Source organism: Phyllobates terribilis, unplaced genomic scaffold (assembly GCF_046119375.1).
Source record: "Phyllobates terribilis strain yellow unplaced genomic scaffold, ASM4611937v1 Scaffold_12__6_contigs__length_324123572, whole genome shotgun sequence".
Classification (NCBI taxonomy): domain Eukaryota; kingdom Metazoa; phylum Chordata; class Amphibia; order Anura; family Dendrobatidae; genus Phyllobates; species Phyllobates terribilis.
Genome location: NW_027362772.1, coordinates 159,851,263 through 159,871,113, shown reverse-complemented (window position 1 = coordinate 159,871,113; position 19,851 = coordinate 159,851,263). Strand labels below are relative to the sequence as shown.

The 19,851-nt window shown below is 42.2% G+C and overlaps 1 protein-coding gene across 1 annotated transcript in view; it reads left to right on the top strand.

The window, feature by feature from the left end:
* LOC141171740 (uncharacterized) overlaps nucleotides 1-19,851 on the top strand; it is a 199,764-nt gene that overhangs the window by 106,806 nt on the left and 73,107 nt on the right. The window contains exons 76-96 of the mRNA XM_073655384.1: nucleotides 8,953-9,061; nucleotides 9,151-9,249; nucleotides 9,388-9,519; nucleotides 10,127-10,201; nucleotides 10,549-10,624; nucleotides 11,030-11,150; nucleotides 11,534-11,547; nucleotides 11,992-12,126; nucleotides 12,241-12,256; nucleotides 12,405-12,419; nucleotides 12,546-12,648; nucleotides 12,962-13,008; nucleotides 13,298-13,397; nucleotides 13,504-13,599; nucleotides 15,877-15,905; nucleotides 16,291-16,305; nucleotides 17,977-17,991; nucleotides 18,864-18,969; nucleotides 19,096-19,197; nucleotides 19,293-19,309; nucleotides 19,705-19,801. Of these exons, the coding sequence (XP_073511485.1) occupies nucleotides 8,953-9,061; nucleotides 9,151-9,249; nucleotides 9,388-9,519; nucleotides 10,127-10,201; nucleotides 10,549-10,624; nucleotides 11,030-11,150; nucleotides 11,534-11,547; nucleotides 11,992-12,126; nucleotides 12,241-12,256; nucleotides 12,405-12,419; nucleotides 12,546-12,648; nucleotides 12,962-13,008; nucleotides 13,298-13,397; nucleotides 13,504-13,599; nucleotides 15,877-15,905; nucleotides 16,291-16,305; nucleotides 17,977-17,991; nucleotides 18,864-18,969; nucleotides 19,096-19,197; nucleotides 19,293-19,309; nucleotides 19,705-19,801 (1,519 nt within the window). The remainder of the gene's footprint in view (nucleotides 1-8,952; nucleotides 9,062-9,150; nucleotides 9,250-9,387; nucleotides 9,520-10,126; nucleotides 10,202-10,548; nucleotides 10,625-11,029; nucleotides 11,151-11,533; nucleotides 11,548-11,991; nucleotides 12,127-12,240; nucleotides 12,257-12,404; nucleotides 12,420-12,545; nucleotides 12,649-12,961; nucleotides 13,009-13,297; nucleotides 13,398-13,503; nucleotides 13,600-15,876; nucleotides 15,906-16,290; nucleotides 16,306-17,976; nucleotides 17,992-18,863; nucleotides 18,970-19,095; nucleotides 19,198-19,292; nucleotides 19,310-19,704; nucleotides 19,802-19,851) is intronic.

The window sequence follows — 19,851 nt, the reverse complement described above, 5'->3', positions numbered from 1 at the left end:
TTCAATTTTCTGTGCTATGTATTATGGGCAGATTATTTAAATCTATTGTTGCTATACTTTGCTACTTTATGTTTTACGTCAAAATTGTTCCCTTCATGTTGTATCTTAAAAAAAATAATTGTTCTTCCAGTGATTGTTTGAGACTATAAAAGTATGGCTGCTTTCTTCTAGTAATAGGGCTACACCTATCTGTGGGCAGTGTCTGATATTGTACCTCTCCCCAACTTAAATGGGGCTTAGGTGCAATACTACATGTAGCTCATGGACAGGCGCAATACTTACGTCATATCTTACAATCACAAAACTTTTCCATTCCCCAAAACTTCAACCAGGAATTAACTTATCTCTTTAGTTTAGAATATACACATACCAGATATACAATCATTACTTTTATCTGGTGGACGGAGATCCTGATTTGTGCTTTGGAGCTCCTTAGAAAGGTTCATGGATTCTAAGTGATATATAAAGTGCAAGCCTTAACATTGAAATGCCTCAACACTAGTGTTGAGCCACCCCCGTAGTGTTCGAGTTCGGTTCGGTTCGTCGAACACCCGTGTGTTCGCCGAACTGTTCGTCGAACTGTTCGTCGAACACCTTTGAACACCGTTAAAACTAATGGCAGGCAAACAAAAACACATAGAAACACATAGAAAACACCTTCAAAGGTGTCCAAAAGCTGACAAACTGCTCAGAAGACATAGCTAACACATGGAAAAGTGACAAGTACATATAGTCATGCGAAAATAAAAGAGGTGGAGGAGTAAAAGGAGGGGGAGACACAGATATAGGCATGTCATGCCCTTCTAAAATCCAAAAAGTGAGAAGCCGACACGGCCAGTCCGCTCCTGCCCGTGTCACCTCCGTGTCGCCGGGTTTGTGCCAGAGCCGCGGTGAACCCTGATGGCCAGCCCCCCTCTCCCAATACTGGTGCCTGTCCGCTGGTGGGTCGAGCGAGCCCCCCTGTGGTGGAGGCAGCTCTAAGCTTTTTAATTTAAATTGTCTCTCTAATTTGAATGAATGCACTTTAAATCCATTTACAAGGATCTATTGGAGGGCAAGTCTCATGCCAGCAGCCGCGTAATTCCAGCTCCAGTAGCGTCCACTAAAGCTGCTGCAGTTAAAAAGCTTTTATAAGGATCGAGCTCGGCTCTCCACCGCAAGGCATCCTACTGCCAGTCCCAGCCCCTATGCCTTGGGGTGCCTCCTGATGCTCTTCACTGAGTATCCCATGGTCCCGAAGCATTTCCTTTGAAAAAATTAAGTGTCTAAACTACAGGTGGTGTAGCTTGCTTAACAGCCGGGATAATCCGCTGACTAGCAGACACTGCTACTAGGCACAAAGTATTTCCTGGGCTAGATGCAGTTAAAAATTTGTAATTAGATACTCTCGTTGGATGCTGAGAAAGCATTCCATAGAGTCTCCTGGCACGCCATATATGATTCTCTTAAAAAGCTTAGGGTAGGGGTCTAGGGGACCCTTTTATAGCCAAAATCACGGCCCTGTATCACAATACGTCACCTAGGCTGAAGATAAATGGAACTGTAGCACCCTGAGGGCTCGGTTGCTACAGAGGTATTGCACCTCACCCAGAGGTGTGATATCTCACTCTCAGGTAAGGATGGAGTGTGGATCAGGACCCGACACCTGCATGCATTACACCACATTGCCGTGGGGCAGGGCGACCAATATGCCTCTGAGATGGGCACGACAGTCCCTGTCCCTGGCTGGAGTGGGGGGAGGGAACACTGAGGAAGGGGAACCCTGTAGTGCAGGAGCAGGGAGGAAGCAGTTCCTGGGTGCATTGAGAAGGGAGTATAAAAGGTGGGCACCATCTTAGTTCAGTGCAGAGAAGTCTGAGCAGAAGTGGCAGGGAGCAGGGGCTCTGCATGAGCTCTGCTCCAGAGGCGGGCCTAGTAACAGAGGCCCAGGCCTGGAAGAGGGAGAAGGAAGGAAGAGGAGCGGAGAAGGCTCCAGGAACGAGGAATGAAGGGATCCCAGGGGTGCGGACGGGCGAGTCGCCACCGCACGCCCGAATCCACCTGCGTGGAGGGGTCAGGCCAAAGGGGGAGACCGGTCCCCGAAACTAGTGGAGGCAGGAAACGACCCTCAGCTAGAAACCGGAGGCTGTGACATTTTATGTGGCGCAGCCCCTCGCTACACCCGCTAGGAAGGCACCACATAGGGTCAGGGAAACTGGCGCCAAGTTTACCAAGAGGAGGCCCGAGGCAGCCGGACAGAAGGGTTGGTAAGAAAGGCCAGACAAAGGACACACAAAGGGGGTCCTGTGAAGCGCTCCAAAGTTATCTGGGAGTTGTCTGAGCCCCTCACCTGGTGAGCACAGTACGACGTGGGCAGCCGTTACCTGCAGACGTGGTCTGGATAATAATAACTGTGAGTAAAGGCCCTGGACTGCATCACTGACTCCGTGTCGTTACTGCTGCTGCCCTGCACCATCACCCCCATCCTCCGCATACACTGCCCTGAGGCTATACTCCTCCCGTGGGGAGTTATGCTACGCTCTGCTGCACCCACAACACCAGCCTCAGCGGTCTGCCCTGCAGCGGCGGTTCACTCTGACCGCAATCCACGGGTGGCGTAGTCGGACATTTAAACATCAAAACCACATAAATAGTTCCGCTTTGACAACCCTGAGCCACGGAACCGGGTCGCCGCCACGAAGACTACAACCACCAGCATCCACCAAAAAGGGTCCGGCTCCGGGTGTCCCAAGGCCCAGGGGGTGCATCAGAACATTTTCATCACCTTTCACAATCACCAATGGGACAAGGCAGGGATGTCCTCTGTCCCCTCTCTTATACATCCTAGTGACGGAGCACCTGCTCTCATCAATTCGCCATAACCCCAATATTAGGTGGATTGAGGTGGGAGGCACCGAGTACAAGTGCTCTCTATTTGCTGATGATGTCCTAGTATATATCACTCAATCACATATATCCATCCATGCTGTTATGGCTGAAATAGATCACTTTGTTACATGGTCAAATTTTAAAATCAATGCAGCGAAGTCTGAGGCCCTCGATGTATCCCTCCCCAAATCCATATAGGATTCCATCCAGTCCAACTTTCCCTTTGCCTGGCCCTCACAGGGTATCAAATACTTAGGAATTCCTATTCATAGAGACCTCTCCCATCTATGTTATCTTAATTTTGGGCCCTTTATTGAACAACTCCATACAGACCACGGTTGGCAAGTTAGAACTGTAAGATTCACTACGTGAACCACTGGTGTTTTGTGGAAAAGCACATGTACACTGCGTTCCAAATTATTATGCAAAAAGTGTTTAGGAGTGATAAGGGAAGAATTTGTTTGTTTGTCAGTTAAACTCATTGATGGTGATGTGTGTCAGGGCTCTTTATATCACTGTAAGCAATTGCAGACACCTGTGCTAATTAGTTTGGCAGGTGTGTCCAATGAAAGGCAAGACTACTTAAGAAGGCTGTCTCACATTATTAAGCAGCCTACATTTTCTGCCAAAATGGGAAAGAAAAAGGATGTGTCGGCTGCTGAGAAGCAACAAATTGTGGAGTGTTTAGGTCAAGGCATGACTACAATCAACATTGTGCGATGATCAGGATGAAGTGTCTTGGCAATCAAGAAGTATGTAGCTGATTCACAGTACACACGTGTGCGTGCTGATAAGGGCAAATTGAGGACTCTTTCCTACAGGCAATTACGTCAGGTTGAAAGAGCAGCGGCAAAAAAGCCTTGTCATAGCAGCAGACAAGTTTTTGAAGCTGCTTGTGCCTCCAACGTCCCCCGAACAACAAGATGCAGGGTCCTTCAGAGGTTTGCAGCTGTGCATACGCCATCCTGTCGACCTCCTCTATCCACTTCACACAAGCAGAAACGGCTCCAGTGGGCCAAACATTACATGAAGACTGATTTCAAAACTGTTTTGTTCACGGATGAGTGCCGTGCAGCGCTCGATGGTCCAGATGGATGGAGTGGAGGATGGCTGGTTGATGGACACCCCACGCAAACACGGCTACAGCGCCAACAAGGAGGAGGTGGAGTAATGTTTTGGGCTGGAATCATGGGGAGAGAGATTGTCGGCCCCTTTAGGATCCCTGAAGGCGCTAAAGATGAACTCCATAATGTATGTGGATTTTCTCAAACAGCACTTCCTGCCATGGTTCAAGAAGAAGAACCGTGTATTTCACAGCAAGATCATTTTTATGCATGATAATGCACCATCTCATGCTGCACATAAAACATCTGCATCTCTGGCTGATATGGGCATAAAAGGGGACAAACTTATGGTGTGACCCCCATGCTCCCCTGACCTGTACCCCATTCAGAATCTTTGGAGCATCATTAAAAGGAGTGTCTATGATGGCGGGAGGCAGTTCACATCTAAGCAACAGCTCTGGGAGGGTATTCTGTCCTCATGCAAAACAATTGAAGCAGAAACCATCCAAAACCTGACAAATTCAATGGACGAGAGAGTTCAGAAGCTCCTTTCGAACAAGGGGTCCTATGTGAAAATGTAACATCACCTAGAATAAAGTTTTGAGTTGAAAACTGTTTGATTTCAGTTTCTAACAACCTGCTAGTGCTTATAATTTCAAAAATGACCATTTTTTTGGTCTTTATTAAAATGAAAAGGTTGATCGAAAAGTTTGGGGGATCTAAGAGTGTGGCAACCCAGTAGTCATGATTACTTCGAATTCTGACAATATGAGGGTCATGCTGCAGGTAGTGCAGCAAGAAGGCACTTATGTGTCTTGCGCATCTCGGAGCCCCAAAATTATTTTCCGGGCTAGATGCAGCTAAAAATTATTATTAATTTTAAATCTGGTGAAGCTTTAGTATAGATGGCCTAATAGGATCAGTGCTGCACACTGCTACAAAGCCCAAATTATTTTCCAGTCAAGATACAGATAAACATGATTAGTAATTTTAAATCTGGTGGAGCTTATTATAGATGGCCTAATAGAATCAGTGCTGCACACTGCTACAAAGCCCAAATTATTTTCCAGCCAAGATACAGATAAACATGATTAGTAATTTGAAAGCTTAAAACGGTTGGTAGGGTGATTTTAACCAATCATCAAGCTTTTACTCTCCCCAGGATGACACAGGGGTAGAAAAGTCGTTTCGGATCCATGATTTGTTCATCTTTATGAACGTGAGTCTGTCTACATTATCAGTGGAGAGCCGCGTGCGCTTATCTGTCAGCACACCACCAGCAGCGCTGATCACACGTTCAGACAGAACGCTGGCTGCGGGGCATGACAAGATCTCCAAGGCGTAAGTGGCTAGCTCCGGCCATTTATCCAGATTGGAAGCCCAAAAAGAGCAAGGGTCCAGTGACACAGTCGTGGCTTCAATGTTTACTTGGAGATACTCCTGTACCATCGTCTCTAGGCGTTGACTATGTGTCAGACTTCTTGTCTCCTGTGGCCTTGCAAAGGATGGGCTAAAAAAGTGGTGAAATGATTCCGCAAAATTGATGTTACCAGCAGATACTGTGGTTCTGTTACGGTTTGAGTGCTGAACACTTGACGGTCCCACGGTTGGCAAGTTGGAACTGTGAGATTCACTACGTGCACCACTGGTATTTTGTGGAAAAGCACATGTAAGATTCTGCAACAGTCTCTGCTGATACTCCTGCATGCGTGCATCCCTTTCTATGGCAGGAATAATTTCTGCAAATTTACTTTTGTACCGGGGATCTAACAGTGTGGCAACCCAGTAGTCAGGATTATTTCTAATTCTCACAATTCGAGGGTCATGTTGCAGGTAGTGCAGCAAGAAGGCACTCATGTGTGTTGCGCATCCAGGAGCACCAAGTCCCTGTTGTGTTGGTGGCGAGGTAACAATCATGCTTCCTTCCTCTGTCCTCTCCCCCCAACCTCGCACAACAGAAATGTGATCAAGGTCTCCCTCATCTGATGAGTCTTCCATCAGTTCGTCCTCAACTTCTTCCTGGGCTCCTGCACCTTCCTCACTAGTTTGGCTGCTACCATGCGCCCTGGTAAAACCATCTCCCCCACCCTCACATGCCTGCCGCCTTGGTGCTGCCGACCGTCTGGACCTTGCAGATGTTAGCCCTTCCGCATACAACTCCTCCTCCTCTACTTCCTCCACCTCCTCTTGTGCCACCACCTGACTCCGAATTCTGTTTAACATGTGCTCCAGCATGTAAATCACCGGAATAGTCATGCTGATAATGGCATCGTCAGCACTAAACATCTTCGTCGCCATTTCAAAACTGTGCAGAAGGGTGCATAGGTCCCTGATCTGAGACCACTCCTCCAGCGTGATTTGCCCCACCTCTGAATCTCGTTGGCCCAGGCTATAAGTCAGAACGTATTGCACCAGGGCTTGTCGGTGCTGCCACAGTCGCTGCAACATGTGCAGAGTTGAATTCCACCGGGTAGGCACATCGCATTTTAGCCGGTGAAGTGGCAGGCCCAACGACTTCTGTAGAGATGTAAGTCGCTGAGCTGCGGGATGCGAACGGCGGAAGTGAGCACACAGCGACCGTGCCCTCTGCAGAAGGCCATCTAGTCTGGGATAGTGGGCTAAAAATTGCTGGACAACCAGGTTCAACACGTGAGCCATACAAGGCACGTGTGTGACATTGCCCCGGCGAAGGGCCGCACCCAGGTTTGCAGCATTGTCGCACATGGCCTTCCCTGGTTTCAGGTCCAGTGGAGACAACCATTCATGAAATTGGTTCTCCAGAGCTGACCACAACTCCTCAGCTGTGTGACTCACATTTCCCAGACATTTCAATGTAAAAACCGCCTGATGACGTTGAGCCCTACTGCCAGCATAGTAAGGAGGTGTGCAGGATCCCTTCTGCGCAGTTAGAAAGCTTGTGGCATGACCAGACAGGCTTTGGGTGCAGGTGGAAGACCGAGAGGAGGTTGAGGAGGCAGAAACAGTGGAGGAACTTTGACATAAAGAGGATTGACGCACAACTCGTGGGGACGGCAAGACTTGGACAGCAGCCCCTTGTCCTGCTGTCACCATAGTTACCCAGTGCCCAGTCAGCGACATGTAACGCCCCTGTCCATGCCTACTCGTCCAAGTGTCTGTGGTGAAATGCACCCTGTCACACACAGAGTTTCTCAAAAAAGCGGTGATGTTGTGTGCGACATGCTGGTGGAGCGCAGGCACACCTTTCTTTGAGAAGTAGTGCCGACTGGGAATCTGGTACTGGGGCACTGCGACGGACATAAGGTCTCGAAAATCCTCTGTGTCCACCAGGCGGAAAGGCAGCATTTCTGTAGCCAAGAGCTTGCAGATGGTGAAATTCAACCTCTTAGCTTTCTCATGGCTAGGAGGAAATGGTCTTTTACTTGTCCACATCTGAGGGACCGAGGGCTGGCTATTGTGCTTAGACGGGGTTGATAAGGGTGTCCCCGGCAAAGTACCGGTCTGTGAGGAAGATGCAGGCGGACATGTTAGGTTGCCTTGATCCAAAGGTGGTGCTATCGATGTCGGACAGCACTCAACACCAGCTGGTGTTACCACCTCCAAAGAAAATGATGACCTGCCAATCACGCTGGCTGTTGCGGGTAAAGAGGTGGCAGGTCTGCGCCCCAAAACAGGTGTGACTGCTGTCCCCCCAGTCACAGAGGATGAAGAGGCCGCGGATGCACAAGATATGGCAGACGGTGGTTGGCCCGGCCGGCTAGGCCGCATTGTAGCACACTGAGCTTCCCACTGCAACTTATGCTTCATGTCCATGTGCCGGTTCATGCATGAAGTACTCAAACTATGTATTTTTTGGCCTCTACTTAGCTTTTGCTGACAAATGTTACAGATAACACGAGTTGGGTCATCTTTATCGATCTGAAAAAATGCCCAGGCTATGCAAGGCTTAGCACCCATGCGACCTGAAGAGCCACCACGACTTGTGGTGAGAGGCAGAGTTGTGTTTGAGGATGCAGTTGTTGACGTGCTTCCAGTACTACGTCTCTGTCCAGGAAGGCGCAACCTGACCTCGTCGTCACTAGCATCTTCCTCCACCTCCTCTGCTGACCTCATCTCTTGGCTGACTGTGGGTTGACAGTAAGTGGGATCTCCAACCTCATCATCATCACCCTGTGCGTTATCACACCCGTCGTCCTCAGAGCCAACCTGTTCCTGCCCTGATAAAAAACTAAAGTTGTCGCTCCAATCAGGTATTTGAGTCTTATCATCGTCTTCCTCATTGTCTCCACCAACAGGAGTTACAGTTTGGGAATGAGGGTCTACATTATGGTCAGAACCTTCTGCGTCTGGTCCTGGATCCGACTCATAAAGATTCTGGGCATCAGTGCAGATCATTTCCTCGTCTGGATTCACAGAAGCGCTGGAGTCGACCTCTGATTCCCAGGCTATAGTATGAGTAAACAGCTCTGCAGACTCAACCATCTGTTCTACCTCATTCTCAGACTTATAGGGCAAGGACATGTGACATACACTGCCAATGACACATGCCCTTGCTTGTGTGAAAAAAAGCACTTCGCTCCGTGTGTGCGCTGCTGATAGGCTGACAGATTGCACCTCCCCACTGCAAATGCGGGAAAGAGAAAAAAAAATGGAGATCTTCATTGTTCCTGCAGAGATCCATCCCCTGCCCCTCCCCCACCCCGCTGTACACTCAAACTGCGTATTAACATTAATTTTCATCATTACTGAGAAAAAATCCAGTTATGATTTTGGTGCACGAACAGTTATCGAACATAACCTCGAACAGCCGAATTTTTCTCGAACATAACCTCGAACACCGCCCAAAACAGCTCGAATTTGAGATTGGCGAACAGTTCGAGTAGAACAACGCTCATCTCTACTCAACACCAAGAGGGAAAAGTCATGAAATTATGGAAATCACAGGATGGATAGAAATGTTAATGATATGGAAAATAAGCAATTGTGTATCGTTGAGTAGTCACCATTCTTTTCCATAATATTATGTGTGTATGAATTTTAGGAGCCATGCAGAAATGTCGTCTGTGAGCCACCAGTGAAATGTACTAAGAATGGTGCTGACCTCGCAGAAATACCATGGGATAATATATGCTGCCCACGCTACGAGTGTCGTAAGTTTTTCTAGACTTCAGATCTGCTCCTTCTACCTCACACTGATAACGTGCACTGTGCTCACCAATCAATGCATTGTCTTTTTCAGAATGCCAGGTAATCTGCGATCCTCTACCTATTTGTCGAGATTCAAGTCCACCATTTAGAATTGGAGACCCCGACGTTGACTGTTGTCCAGCATATGAGTGTGAGTACCTATGGAAAGAGCCATCAACTGGGTTGTTAGCCAACGTAACGGTGCACAATGAGCCTTACTGCAAAGTTTGAGCTCAGATGTTTAGATTGAAAATATAAAAATAATGAATTACGTTTGGTTCTTTGACAGGTATCGAGACACCTCCGACAACTCCACCCATCAAATGTGCCGGTGTCGACTGTCCTACGACAGTCTGTACAGGAGATGGCAACTTAGTGGAAGTGCCCTCAGAAGATCCATGCTGCCAGGCATACGAGTGCAGTAAGCTTTTTTTCTATCTATCTATCTATCTATCTATCTATCTATCTATCTATCTATCTATCTATCACCTATTATCTATCTATTATCTATCTATCTATTTATCTATCTATCATCAATCTATCTCTCTATCTATCTATCATCCATCTATCTATCTATTATCTATATCTATCTATTTATCTATCTATATATCATCTATCTATCAATATATCTATCTATTTATCTATTGATCTGTCATCTATCTATTATCTATCTATCTATCTATCAATATATCTATCTATCTGTGTCTATCTATCTATTATCTATCTATCATCTATCTATTATCTATCTATCATCTATCTATTATCTATCTATCTATCTATTATCTATCTATCTATCATCTATCTATTATCTATCTATCTGTGTCTATCTATCTATTATTTATTATCTATCATCTATCTATTATTAATTATCTACAGTATGTATCTATCTAACTAAAACAAAGTCAAAGCATTAAAACCTTACCATGTGTCAATCGACCTCAGTGTGAATAAGGGTAGAGCAGGACAGGAGCCCGACTAGCTCAGACACCTGTCCATGGGATGCTATATAGATTACATGCCTAGTTTAGAAAGGTGGGCCACATCCGTGTCTGTACAAAGTGCAACAAACTACAGCAAAACCAAAGAAATGAGCCAGAGCACAAGTTGGTATATGTGCAAAGCTATATAGCTTTTACACTGTTTTTATCAAAATAGTGATAACTAAATACCCTATGCTATTTATATGTAATAGTACTATTTATTTACTATAGGGTATATGCTCATTTTGTTTTCTTTTTTCTTCTTTGGTTCTATCTATCTATCTATCTTTCTATCTATCTATCTCTATATCCATCTATTATCTATGTCTCTATCTATCTATGTATCTATCTATCCATCTATTATCTATCTATCTATCCCATATCTATCTATCTATATATTTATCTATCAATCTCATATCTATCTATCTATCTATCTATCTATCTATCTACAAAAAACGTGTAAATTAAAGGGAACCTGACACCTGATTCATGTAGCCCAAGCCATTGGCAGCATGAATGGCAGTCTGGCTTCATAATTACAGCCAAGTATATTGTTCTATGAAATGCTCCGGCATTTCAGAGAAAATTTACTTTTAAAGATTCGACCAGTGACCATAGCAAGAGACCAGACTAGTCCAGCTGTCAGGATTTCTGTTGATCTTTTACAGTTTGACAACTAGTGGCTGCTATTGTTCGCTTTAATTATTGTGCTGCAGTTTCACTCCTTACCACTGGAGGCTGCTGTTGTTTTCTGCAATTGGCCTTTACCAAGATGGCAGATTCTGAATCTATGGAATCCATCTTGTTTCCTGTTTGAGCTTACTTAAAGCCACATGGAACTGACACTCATTGCTTGAGTATTGGGTCTAGCTATTAGCCTAGTTGCATTCTTACCTAGATTGTTCTAATTCATCTTTGGATTGTTTCCTACAACTCCTTGCTAACTTCAAGAACTTCTACTACCACTTGCTCTTCCTGCTTGTGTTCCTTCGACCACTGGTTTCCAGCAGTACTACGTCAGTATCGTAACACCAGCACTGCCCTTGGCTGTCTCTTCCCAGCATCACTGCAGGTGATTGACAGATCTCTCACTATGTGCACATGTGGGAGAGACCTGCCAATTAGCTGCAGCAGCGCTGGGAAGAGCCGGCCTTGTTCAGAGATCGACTAGTCACTGGCTGAATCTTCAAAGTATATTTTTTTCTGAAACGTTGCAGCATTTCATAGAACAGTATGCAATACCTAGCTGTAATCACGCAGCCATGGTCTGATTCATGCTTCCTCCAGTTTGGGCTGCATGAATTGCCTGATAGTTCCCTTTTAAATGATCCAAAGAGATTTATAGAGGAAGATCACTGTCCTATACTTTGGCATCCTCAAAACATCTTGAAAGTTTAAATTACTGTATTGTACCTACTTTTCTTTAAAAAAAGTTTTTTTTCTTTTTTTTCCCAGTTTACCCTGAACCCGTAAGTAAATTATTAATTATCAAATATGTTTCTAAATACATTTATTTTAAGTTTTAAGTCATTTTTTAGGGCTATGCTTACTTTGGAAAGTGTAAAAAAAAAGTAATAAACGGTGTTGCAAAATGCAGCACATTTATTTGAGGGCTTGTCTAGTTGTATACCTTTGTATATATATTGTCAGAGATTTATGTGTTAATTTGGGAGAGATCTCTATTCTGGATACTGATGTCTTTGGGAGCGGTAAAAAGAGTGTCTCTCGCTTTGGAGGACCTGGCTCATCCTACATTACATAGAGGATGTGCAATGTGTAATACCTAATTTCCCCATTGGGAGTGCTGAAGAGAAAGTACACACTTACTGCAGATTACAGTTTAGAGTGTGAGCAAAGGAGACAATTTGTGGTTATTAAAATACCCGTCTAACAAATAAGGGGATGGTCTAAAGTTTATATTTTTTGGTACAAACATTATTGTCTGCCAAATATGAAGAATTACCTAACATGACTAGTGATATGTGCCAATACGTGCACCATAAATTCATACTTTCCATGAAACTATTGATGAATCTCCCTCCTCAATTGTGGGTTGATGGGCTTTTTTTCTGAATGCTTTTAATATATGAAAGTAGGAGGACCTGGCTCATCCTACATTACATAGAGGATGGACAATGTGCAATACCTAATTTCCCCTTTAGGAGTGCTGTAGAGAAAGTACACCATAAATTATGTGCACCATAAATTCATACATTGATGAATCTCCCTCCTCAATTTTGGGTTGATGAATTTTTTTCTGAATGCTTTTGATATATTGTGGTTGATTTACATTTTTTTAATATATATTTTTTTCATATTTATACAGACCCCAACCCCCAATGTAAGTAACATTATATATTACGTTTATCGGAGTCTATGTGTAATAACCTGAATATATAAATCACAAAAAATGTTTTAGTTCTTTTTAGATGAATATTAACAATATTTATTTTTGTAATATTGACAGGTATGTGATGGAGTTACATGTGCCGAATACCAATGCCCTGCTGGCCAGAAGCTCCTTGTGAAGCAAAGTTCAGATGATCCATGCTGTGCATCCTTTGATTGTGGTAAGTTGAGAGCATTTCCTCACACCCCGGAGCACTGCGTCCCACTCTCGGGCTGAAAACTCCATCATTCCTCGTGGTTTTCAGTAAGAGCAGAGATTCTGAGCAGTCACAGACAGTGTAATTGAGATTGATAAGTAGGGAAAGAACAATTTTGTAATAAAATATATTACAAAGCTGATTATTTTTGCACGTCCTATTAATTTATGAAAAAATATAGAAAATAAATATGTTTTTGGATTGTTAATGTTTTTGGCTAAAAACCAGTGTATGGTAAAAAAAACGGCAAGGGTTAAAAAATTGTTCTATCTTATAGTGCCTACAGAAACGACACCTCCTCCTGTATGGACCCCAACACCTGGAGTAAGTATACCTGAAATATATACATTCAGTGAAATCAGTTTAATCCTATAACCGAAAGAAATGATAAGTTGGTATACATGCAACGTATAGGAGCATGTTCACACTGGCCATTATTTAATAATGTATGCATTTTGGATTTTCAACTCTGGTGACAGATCTCCTTAAGTGATTGCCAGATTTTTTCACAATCCCGGATTACATGTTTTATGGTATACATATATATTTGCAGTTGTTTTTGGCTTTATACATGTTGATTATCTGATGGGACTCATCATTATTTTATTTGTAGAAATGTGACAATGTGGTTTGCCAGACAGCCAATTGTTTCATGACGGGTTCTAAACCAGTTCAAGTATTCTCGGATGGTTGCTGCCCTGAATTTGAATGCGGTAAGTCACTGTACAATATGTCACATTTCATATTGGCATCCAAGAGATATTCACATATTATATTTGTATGGTAGGATTCTTATTGACAGACGTGTTTTTTTTACAGAATGTGAGCCTTGCAGCCCCGTCCCTTCTTGTAATGGAAACAAACCAATCATGACAATTGACCCAGAAATGGATTGTTGTCCAAGCTACAGATGCCGTCAGTATTCATTCATTCATTATTACTTTTACTTTTTAAAAAAAGTTTTTTTCTTGAAAATGCCAGGTGCAAGAAGAAAGAACAATGTAATTTATATGAAACACAAACTTTCAATATGCCCTAATCATGCACATAAAAAGCGCTATAGGACACCGCTTTATGTGCCAGTGTTGACTGCCTCTTAGGGCTCATTTAGAGGTCAGTTTCTTTTTTCATGAATGAGAAAAACGATCCTAGTGATCAGTGATTTTGATCAGAATTTCATCCGAGTTTAATTCGAGTTTCATCAGTTTTTCTCGGCGGTGAAACAAACAAACAAAAAAGTTTTTCCACCGTCACCTATCTGCCAGAGTGAAAAATTGCACTCAGATGTCATCCAAGAAGAGATGAGTAGACCAGTGAAAATTCGGGTTCTGGTACTAGACCCAAACTTTATTCCAAAGTTTGGTTTGGGTACCAGAACTTAAACCAGAACTTGATCCCTATTGAAATCAATGGAGACCCGAACTTTGTACCTGGAAAAAAAACTCTCTCTCTTCCCTTGGAACTCCAAACTTTAAAATGGATGAGAAGTTCGTGTTCGGCGTTTTGCACCAGGCACTGTCTCCGAACTTGTAAGTTTGAGTTCGCTCATCTCTATATCCGAGTGCTGTCTGATTTTTTCACGTAACTCATAGACTTACATTGCCGATTTTCATTCGACACTTGGATCAATATCGAACTCTGCGATTTTGCCTACATCTCCCAGTCTGCCAAAAAATTGGACATGTGAACTGCTTTATAGGCAATCATAGGTACAAGTGCTAGCCGACAAAAATATGTATAGAACTTGTACATGAAAAATGGACGTAACCCAAAGAGATTGTTAGGCTAACTTCACATGACCGTAAAAAATCATCTGATTTTTATCCACAAAAAAAGGACAATTTTTCATGTGTATTGTTATCTGTACGGAATTTGCTTTTATACATCAGAAGTAAATACAATTTATAAGACCAAATACAGTTTCCTACGTTGAGAGCTGCAATCTGTCCATAAAAATCGGATGCTATACGGTTGATCCGATTTGTTGGACTTGAAAGAAATGACTAGAGCAGTGTTCCCCAAATCTGGTCCTCAAGAGCCACCAACAGGTCATGTTTTCAGGATTTCCTTAGTATTCCCCAGGTGATAATTGCATCTTCTGGACAGGCAAGAATTTCATCACCTGGGCAATTCTAAGAAAATTCTGAAAACATGACCTGCTGGTGGCTCTTGAAGACCAGAGTTGGAGAACATTGGACTAGAGCATGCTAAAAAAAATTTCCTTGCGGAAACACAGGGTCATGAGAACACTATGTTCAGTGTTGAATAAGATTGGTCCAAGTCACTGGCTGACAGACAAAAAAGTCCACTGTGCAAGAACAGTACATGGACCCTTTGCACTCCAATAGCTTATCGTAATGCAAAATTCCACCTTCTTTGGAGGTGGTAGTGGCCCCCTTACCCCATTTGACCTCTGTGAGACTGCACAAGTTGCACCAATGATATGTCCACCCTGGTCTGAGTGCTGGACAACATTGGTCCGAATGCTGTCCCTTTATTTCGCAGTCAGCACTCGGTCACTTATTCAGCCTACTGAGGACAATCTCTGAGATCGGACCCCCTCTAAAGACCTGTTGTGTGTCCATGGCGAGAGAAAAAGTATTCACTTAAGAATCAGTTAACCCTTCAATCATTTTATTTTCAGAACATCAAAAAAGGGTAATTTAAGGCTTCTGTCATACATAGTCCTTTTTTCCATAATTTTTTTGGTTCGTAAAAAGTGATAGAAATTTTAAGTGTTTTTTTTTTCTACCAGTCATTTTTTGCGTCTTTTATTTTTCATTTTAATTCAGACATTTTTTTGCTCTCTTCTACAGAAAAGTTTATGGGTAAATGGCTTACAGATATGGCATACCTAGAGCATGCTGTAATCTGAAAAAATTGCAAAAGACCCAAAAAATGCACCAAAAGTGCTAAAAAGCCAAAAAGCAACAAAACTTCTGCAAAAAAAATTTTTTTTTCAGAAAACTTACATCAATTATGTAATAGTAGTGCATGTGTGACCATCGGTCCCATAGACAGTGAAATAGATTGTTGGGGTCATGTATGAGCACTACTGCTCCATTCATACAGGGGACACAAAATTCCTGTCTTTTAGGATCAGAGGGTGTAGGTAATGAATGTGGGTTGATGGGATAACCCCTTTAACTTAATAAATAATGTCTTTAATATGTTCATTGCTTTTTTTTATAGCTGATGAAGCAACACCTCCCCCAAGACCTGTAAGTAAAAAGAATTACATTTTTATTAGTATTTTTGGAGACAATGAATAGTATTCTGTCTGTCTGCAGTCACCACTAGGGGGAGCTTGCTTTATACAATATATACATTAAACTCAATAAAGCATTACTTGTCAATGTTGTATACCACTGCGTAGTATTGTCTATAGACCTAACAATGACATTGTATATTGACATGGCAGAAAGGGGAAAAATGGTAACTTATTACTCTTACATTACTGCAATAACAAATGGTATCTAAAATAGAGGTCTACACTTAATATTTTCTGTCCAATTATATCCTCTTTGCTGCTAGTAGTAGTTTATCATCCTACTCGACTATGGAAGCTATGTTCTAACTATTGCACTTATTATTTTATTTTTACAGGTACCAACTACTCCGGTAAGATATGTATACAGATAAGATATGTATATTTATACCATGACTTTAGTGGGCTTGTCCACTTCTAGACATCCCATTAGGTTGCTGCATATAGTTTCATAGTATTTTAAGGCTGAAGGTAGACACAAACCTATAGCAAAACCAAAGAAATGAGCCAGAGTATAAGTTGGTGTAAGAGCAGTGTGTAGGTGCATGTTCACATTGTGGCAATTTAACAGACAAAACCTAAGATAAAACAAAACAAGCAAATATCCTACTTTAAGAAAATAGTAATAGTACATGCAAATATTATAGAGTACTTAGTTGACACTATTTTGATAAAAAAAGCATTAAAGCCATCCCACCGTGACAAGGTGACCCAATCAGGACGGTACTACCTCTTGTAGTTATCCTTGCTATGTGCCAGCAGGCCTGAATAGAAGGAGGCAGAGCAGGAGTCAGGCCTGACTGTTTTGCACCTGCCCATGAGAATCTATATAGGCACAAAAAGGGAGAGGCATATTATCTGTATGTACAAAGTACGAAAAAATAAAGCAAAATCAAAGAAAGGAGCTAGAACACATGTTGGTAAAAGTGCAATGTGTAGGTGCATGTTCACATTGTGGCAATTTAACAGACAAAACTTAAGATAAAACAAAACTAGCAAATATCCTGCTGTAAGAAAATAGTAATAGTACATGTAAATATTATAGGGTACTTAGTTGACACTATTTTGATAAAAAAAAGCATTAAAGCCATCCCACAGCGACAAGGTGACCCAATCAGGACGGTCCTAACTCTTGTAGTTAACCTCGCTATGTGCCAGCCTCAATACAAGTAGACAGAGCAGGACACAGAACTGACTGCTTTGCACCTGCACGTGGGAAGCTATATAGGCAAGATGCACAGCCCAAAAAGGGGGAGTCAAATTGCAAAAAAATAAAGAAACAACAAAGAAATTAGCTGGAACACATTTTGGTAAAAGTGCAACGTGTAGGAGCATGTTCACACTGTGGCCATTTATCAGACAAAACCTAAGATAACAATAAAATTAGCAAATACATAACAATAGCTAAATAAATAAATAGTAATAGTACATGTAAATATTATAGGGTACTTAGTTGACACTATTTTGATCTAAAAAGCATAAAAGCTATCCCACAGCGACAAGGTGACCCAATTAGGACGGTCCTAACTCTTGTAGTTAACCTCACTATGTGCCAGCCTCAATAGAGGGAGGCAGAGCAGGACACAGAACTGACTGCTTTGCACCTGCACATGTGAAGCTATATAGGCAAGATGCATAGCCCAAAAAGGGGGAGTCAAAGTACAAAAAACTAAAGCAAAACCAAAGAAATGAGCTGGAACACATGTTGGTAAAAGTGCAACGTGTAGGAGCATGTTCACACTGTGGCCATTTAACAGACAAAACCTAAGATAACAATAAAATGAGCAAATACACAGCAATGACGAAATAAATAAATAGTAATAGTACATGTAAATCACATAGGGTACTTGGTAGACATTATTTTGATCAAAAAAGCGTACAAACATCTGGTATCTAAAAAGGGGGTGTACACTTATTTTTTATGTCCAATTGTACCCGCTTTGCTGCTAGTAGTAGTTTAACACCCTACTGGAATATGACATCTATGTTCTAACCATTACATTTATTTATTTGTTTTTTTACAGGCACCAACTACTCCGGTAAGATATGTATACAGATATATATATATTTATACCATGACTAAAGTGGGCTTGTCCACTTCTGAATATCCCCTTAAGTTGCTTTCATAGTTTTTTTTTAAGATTGAAGGTAAACAGAAACCTATAATATAACTAGAGAATCCAGAAGAAAGCAAAAATCCCATGAGGCAGATGTTAATTCCTCCATATTAGGGGGGAAAAATCCCCTAATATGGAGAATCAGACCAGTTCCCTGATTGATGTCCCATCACAGAATCTAGTAGGCATAACCTGTAATATTATATTTTTCAAGAAAGAGCCCACCTTGATCTTTTTTAGTGAATCCACCATTGCAACATCACGTGGCAGAGACTTTCATAATCTCACTGCTCTTACAGTAAAGAATGTATCATCTCACTGCTCTAACTGTAAAGAATCTGCATTTGTGATTATCAATAAATTATATTAAAAAGAGTCAATATTTACCTTCTGGACTACCACTGCTCCTCTACTCTCAGCCCTGTGTCCTGAACTGATCTTCCCCACAGAACTGATCAGCACTCTCTGATAAGGAACTGGTGGGGTGACCTGTGAGGGACACAAGAAAGAAAATTAGAGGGGAGGTGCTGGTCAGGGGGGTAAATATAGATTTTTTTTAATTCATGCATTTATTGATCCATTAATGTCCATTACGGGACAACCTCTTTAATAATTTTTACCATCTGTGAGTAAACTGAAAAATCATTGTTACTACCTATCTGCTGGATTTACGCTAAGAGTTTTTCTGTTCTTTTACAGCAAGTAGAGACCTCGATAGTGACGCAAAATGAAACTATAAAGCATATGAAAGAATGCGTAAACTGAATATGTTTAGTACTCCTTTTTTGTTATAGGAGCCCTGTAAAGATGTCCTCTGTGAAGCTGTAACCTGTGAGAAAAAGGGTTCATCGCTCGATATCATCCCCTGGGCTGAAAGCTGCTGTACACACTTTGTCTGCAGTAAGTGGGCTAATAAAACGCGTCACTTATTGAAGTTGTTTTGGAAACAATGCATGGAAAAAGCTACAGCTCTGCCATGAAAACCAATGATTCCAAAGATTTGTTTAATTTTTATGTTATTTCCAGCATGCAAGGAAGAGTGTGACCCTATTCCGATCTGTTTTGATGGAAGACCTGCAGTAAGAGTTGGCGATCCGGACACAGAATGCTGCCCATCATACAACTGTGGTAGGCGCTTGCTCGGAAGAGTGAATTTTGGGGTTGAGATTACATAAATCCTAAACAATATTTAACTTCTATTTCTTTCTGTGTTTTCTTAACAGAACCACCGCTTCCTCCGGTAAAGATCTACGACCCTAAAAATAAGATATATGACAGGATAGCTTTAAAGAAATGACTACCTTCAAAACAAGCACTTTAATTGAAACAAAAGAAGGGTTTATACTTTGTGACAGTTGGGTAGATAAAGATGGTAGAATCGTTTGCCCCTGTCCCCCCTTTACAGATATGACTTGGATTCCAATTATTTGCTATGGGCATTTTGTTTGCTGTGGGCATCACCTTCAGAGTCATCGCAGGAACAGTGATGACATGGAAAGTTTTTCTTCTGTTATTGATGTCTAGCCACTAAGAAAACCTGCTGAACCACAAGGGGTTCATCTCTTATATTTAGGTTATGATGTGAGATAATGCATATATGATGTTTTCTAACTGCATGTGTCTTGTGTGCCATAGTGCGCGAATGTGATTTGCCCTGACATACAGTGCCCAGCAGGTCTAATCCCAATTGAATATGCAGGTGATGATCCTTGCTGTAGACAAAGAGATTGTGGTAAGTATAAACTCAACATTAAGTTTATCTCGTTCTCATTTGTGACCTAT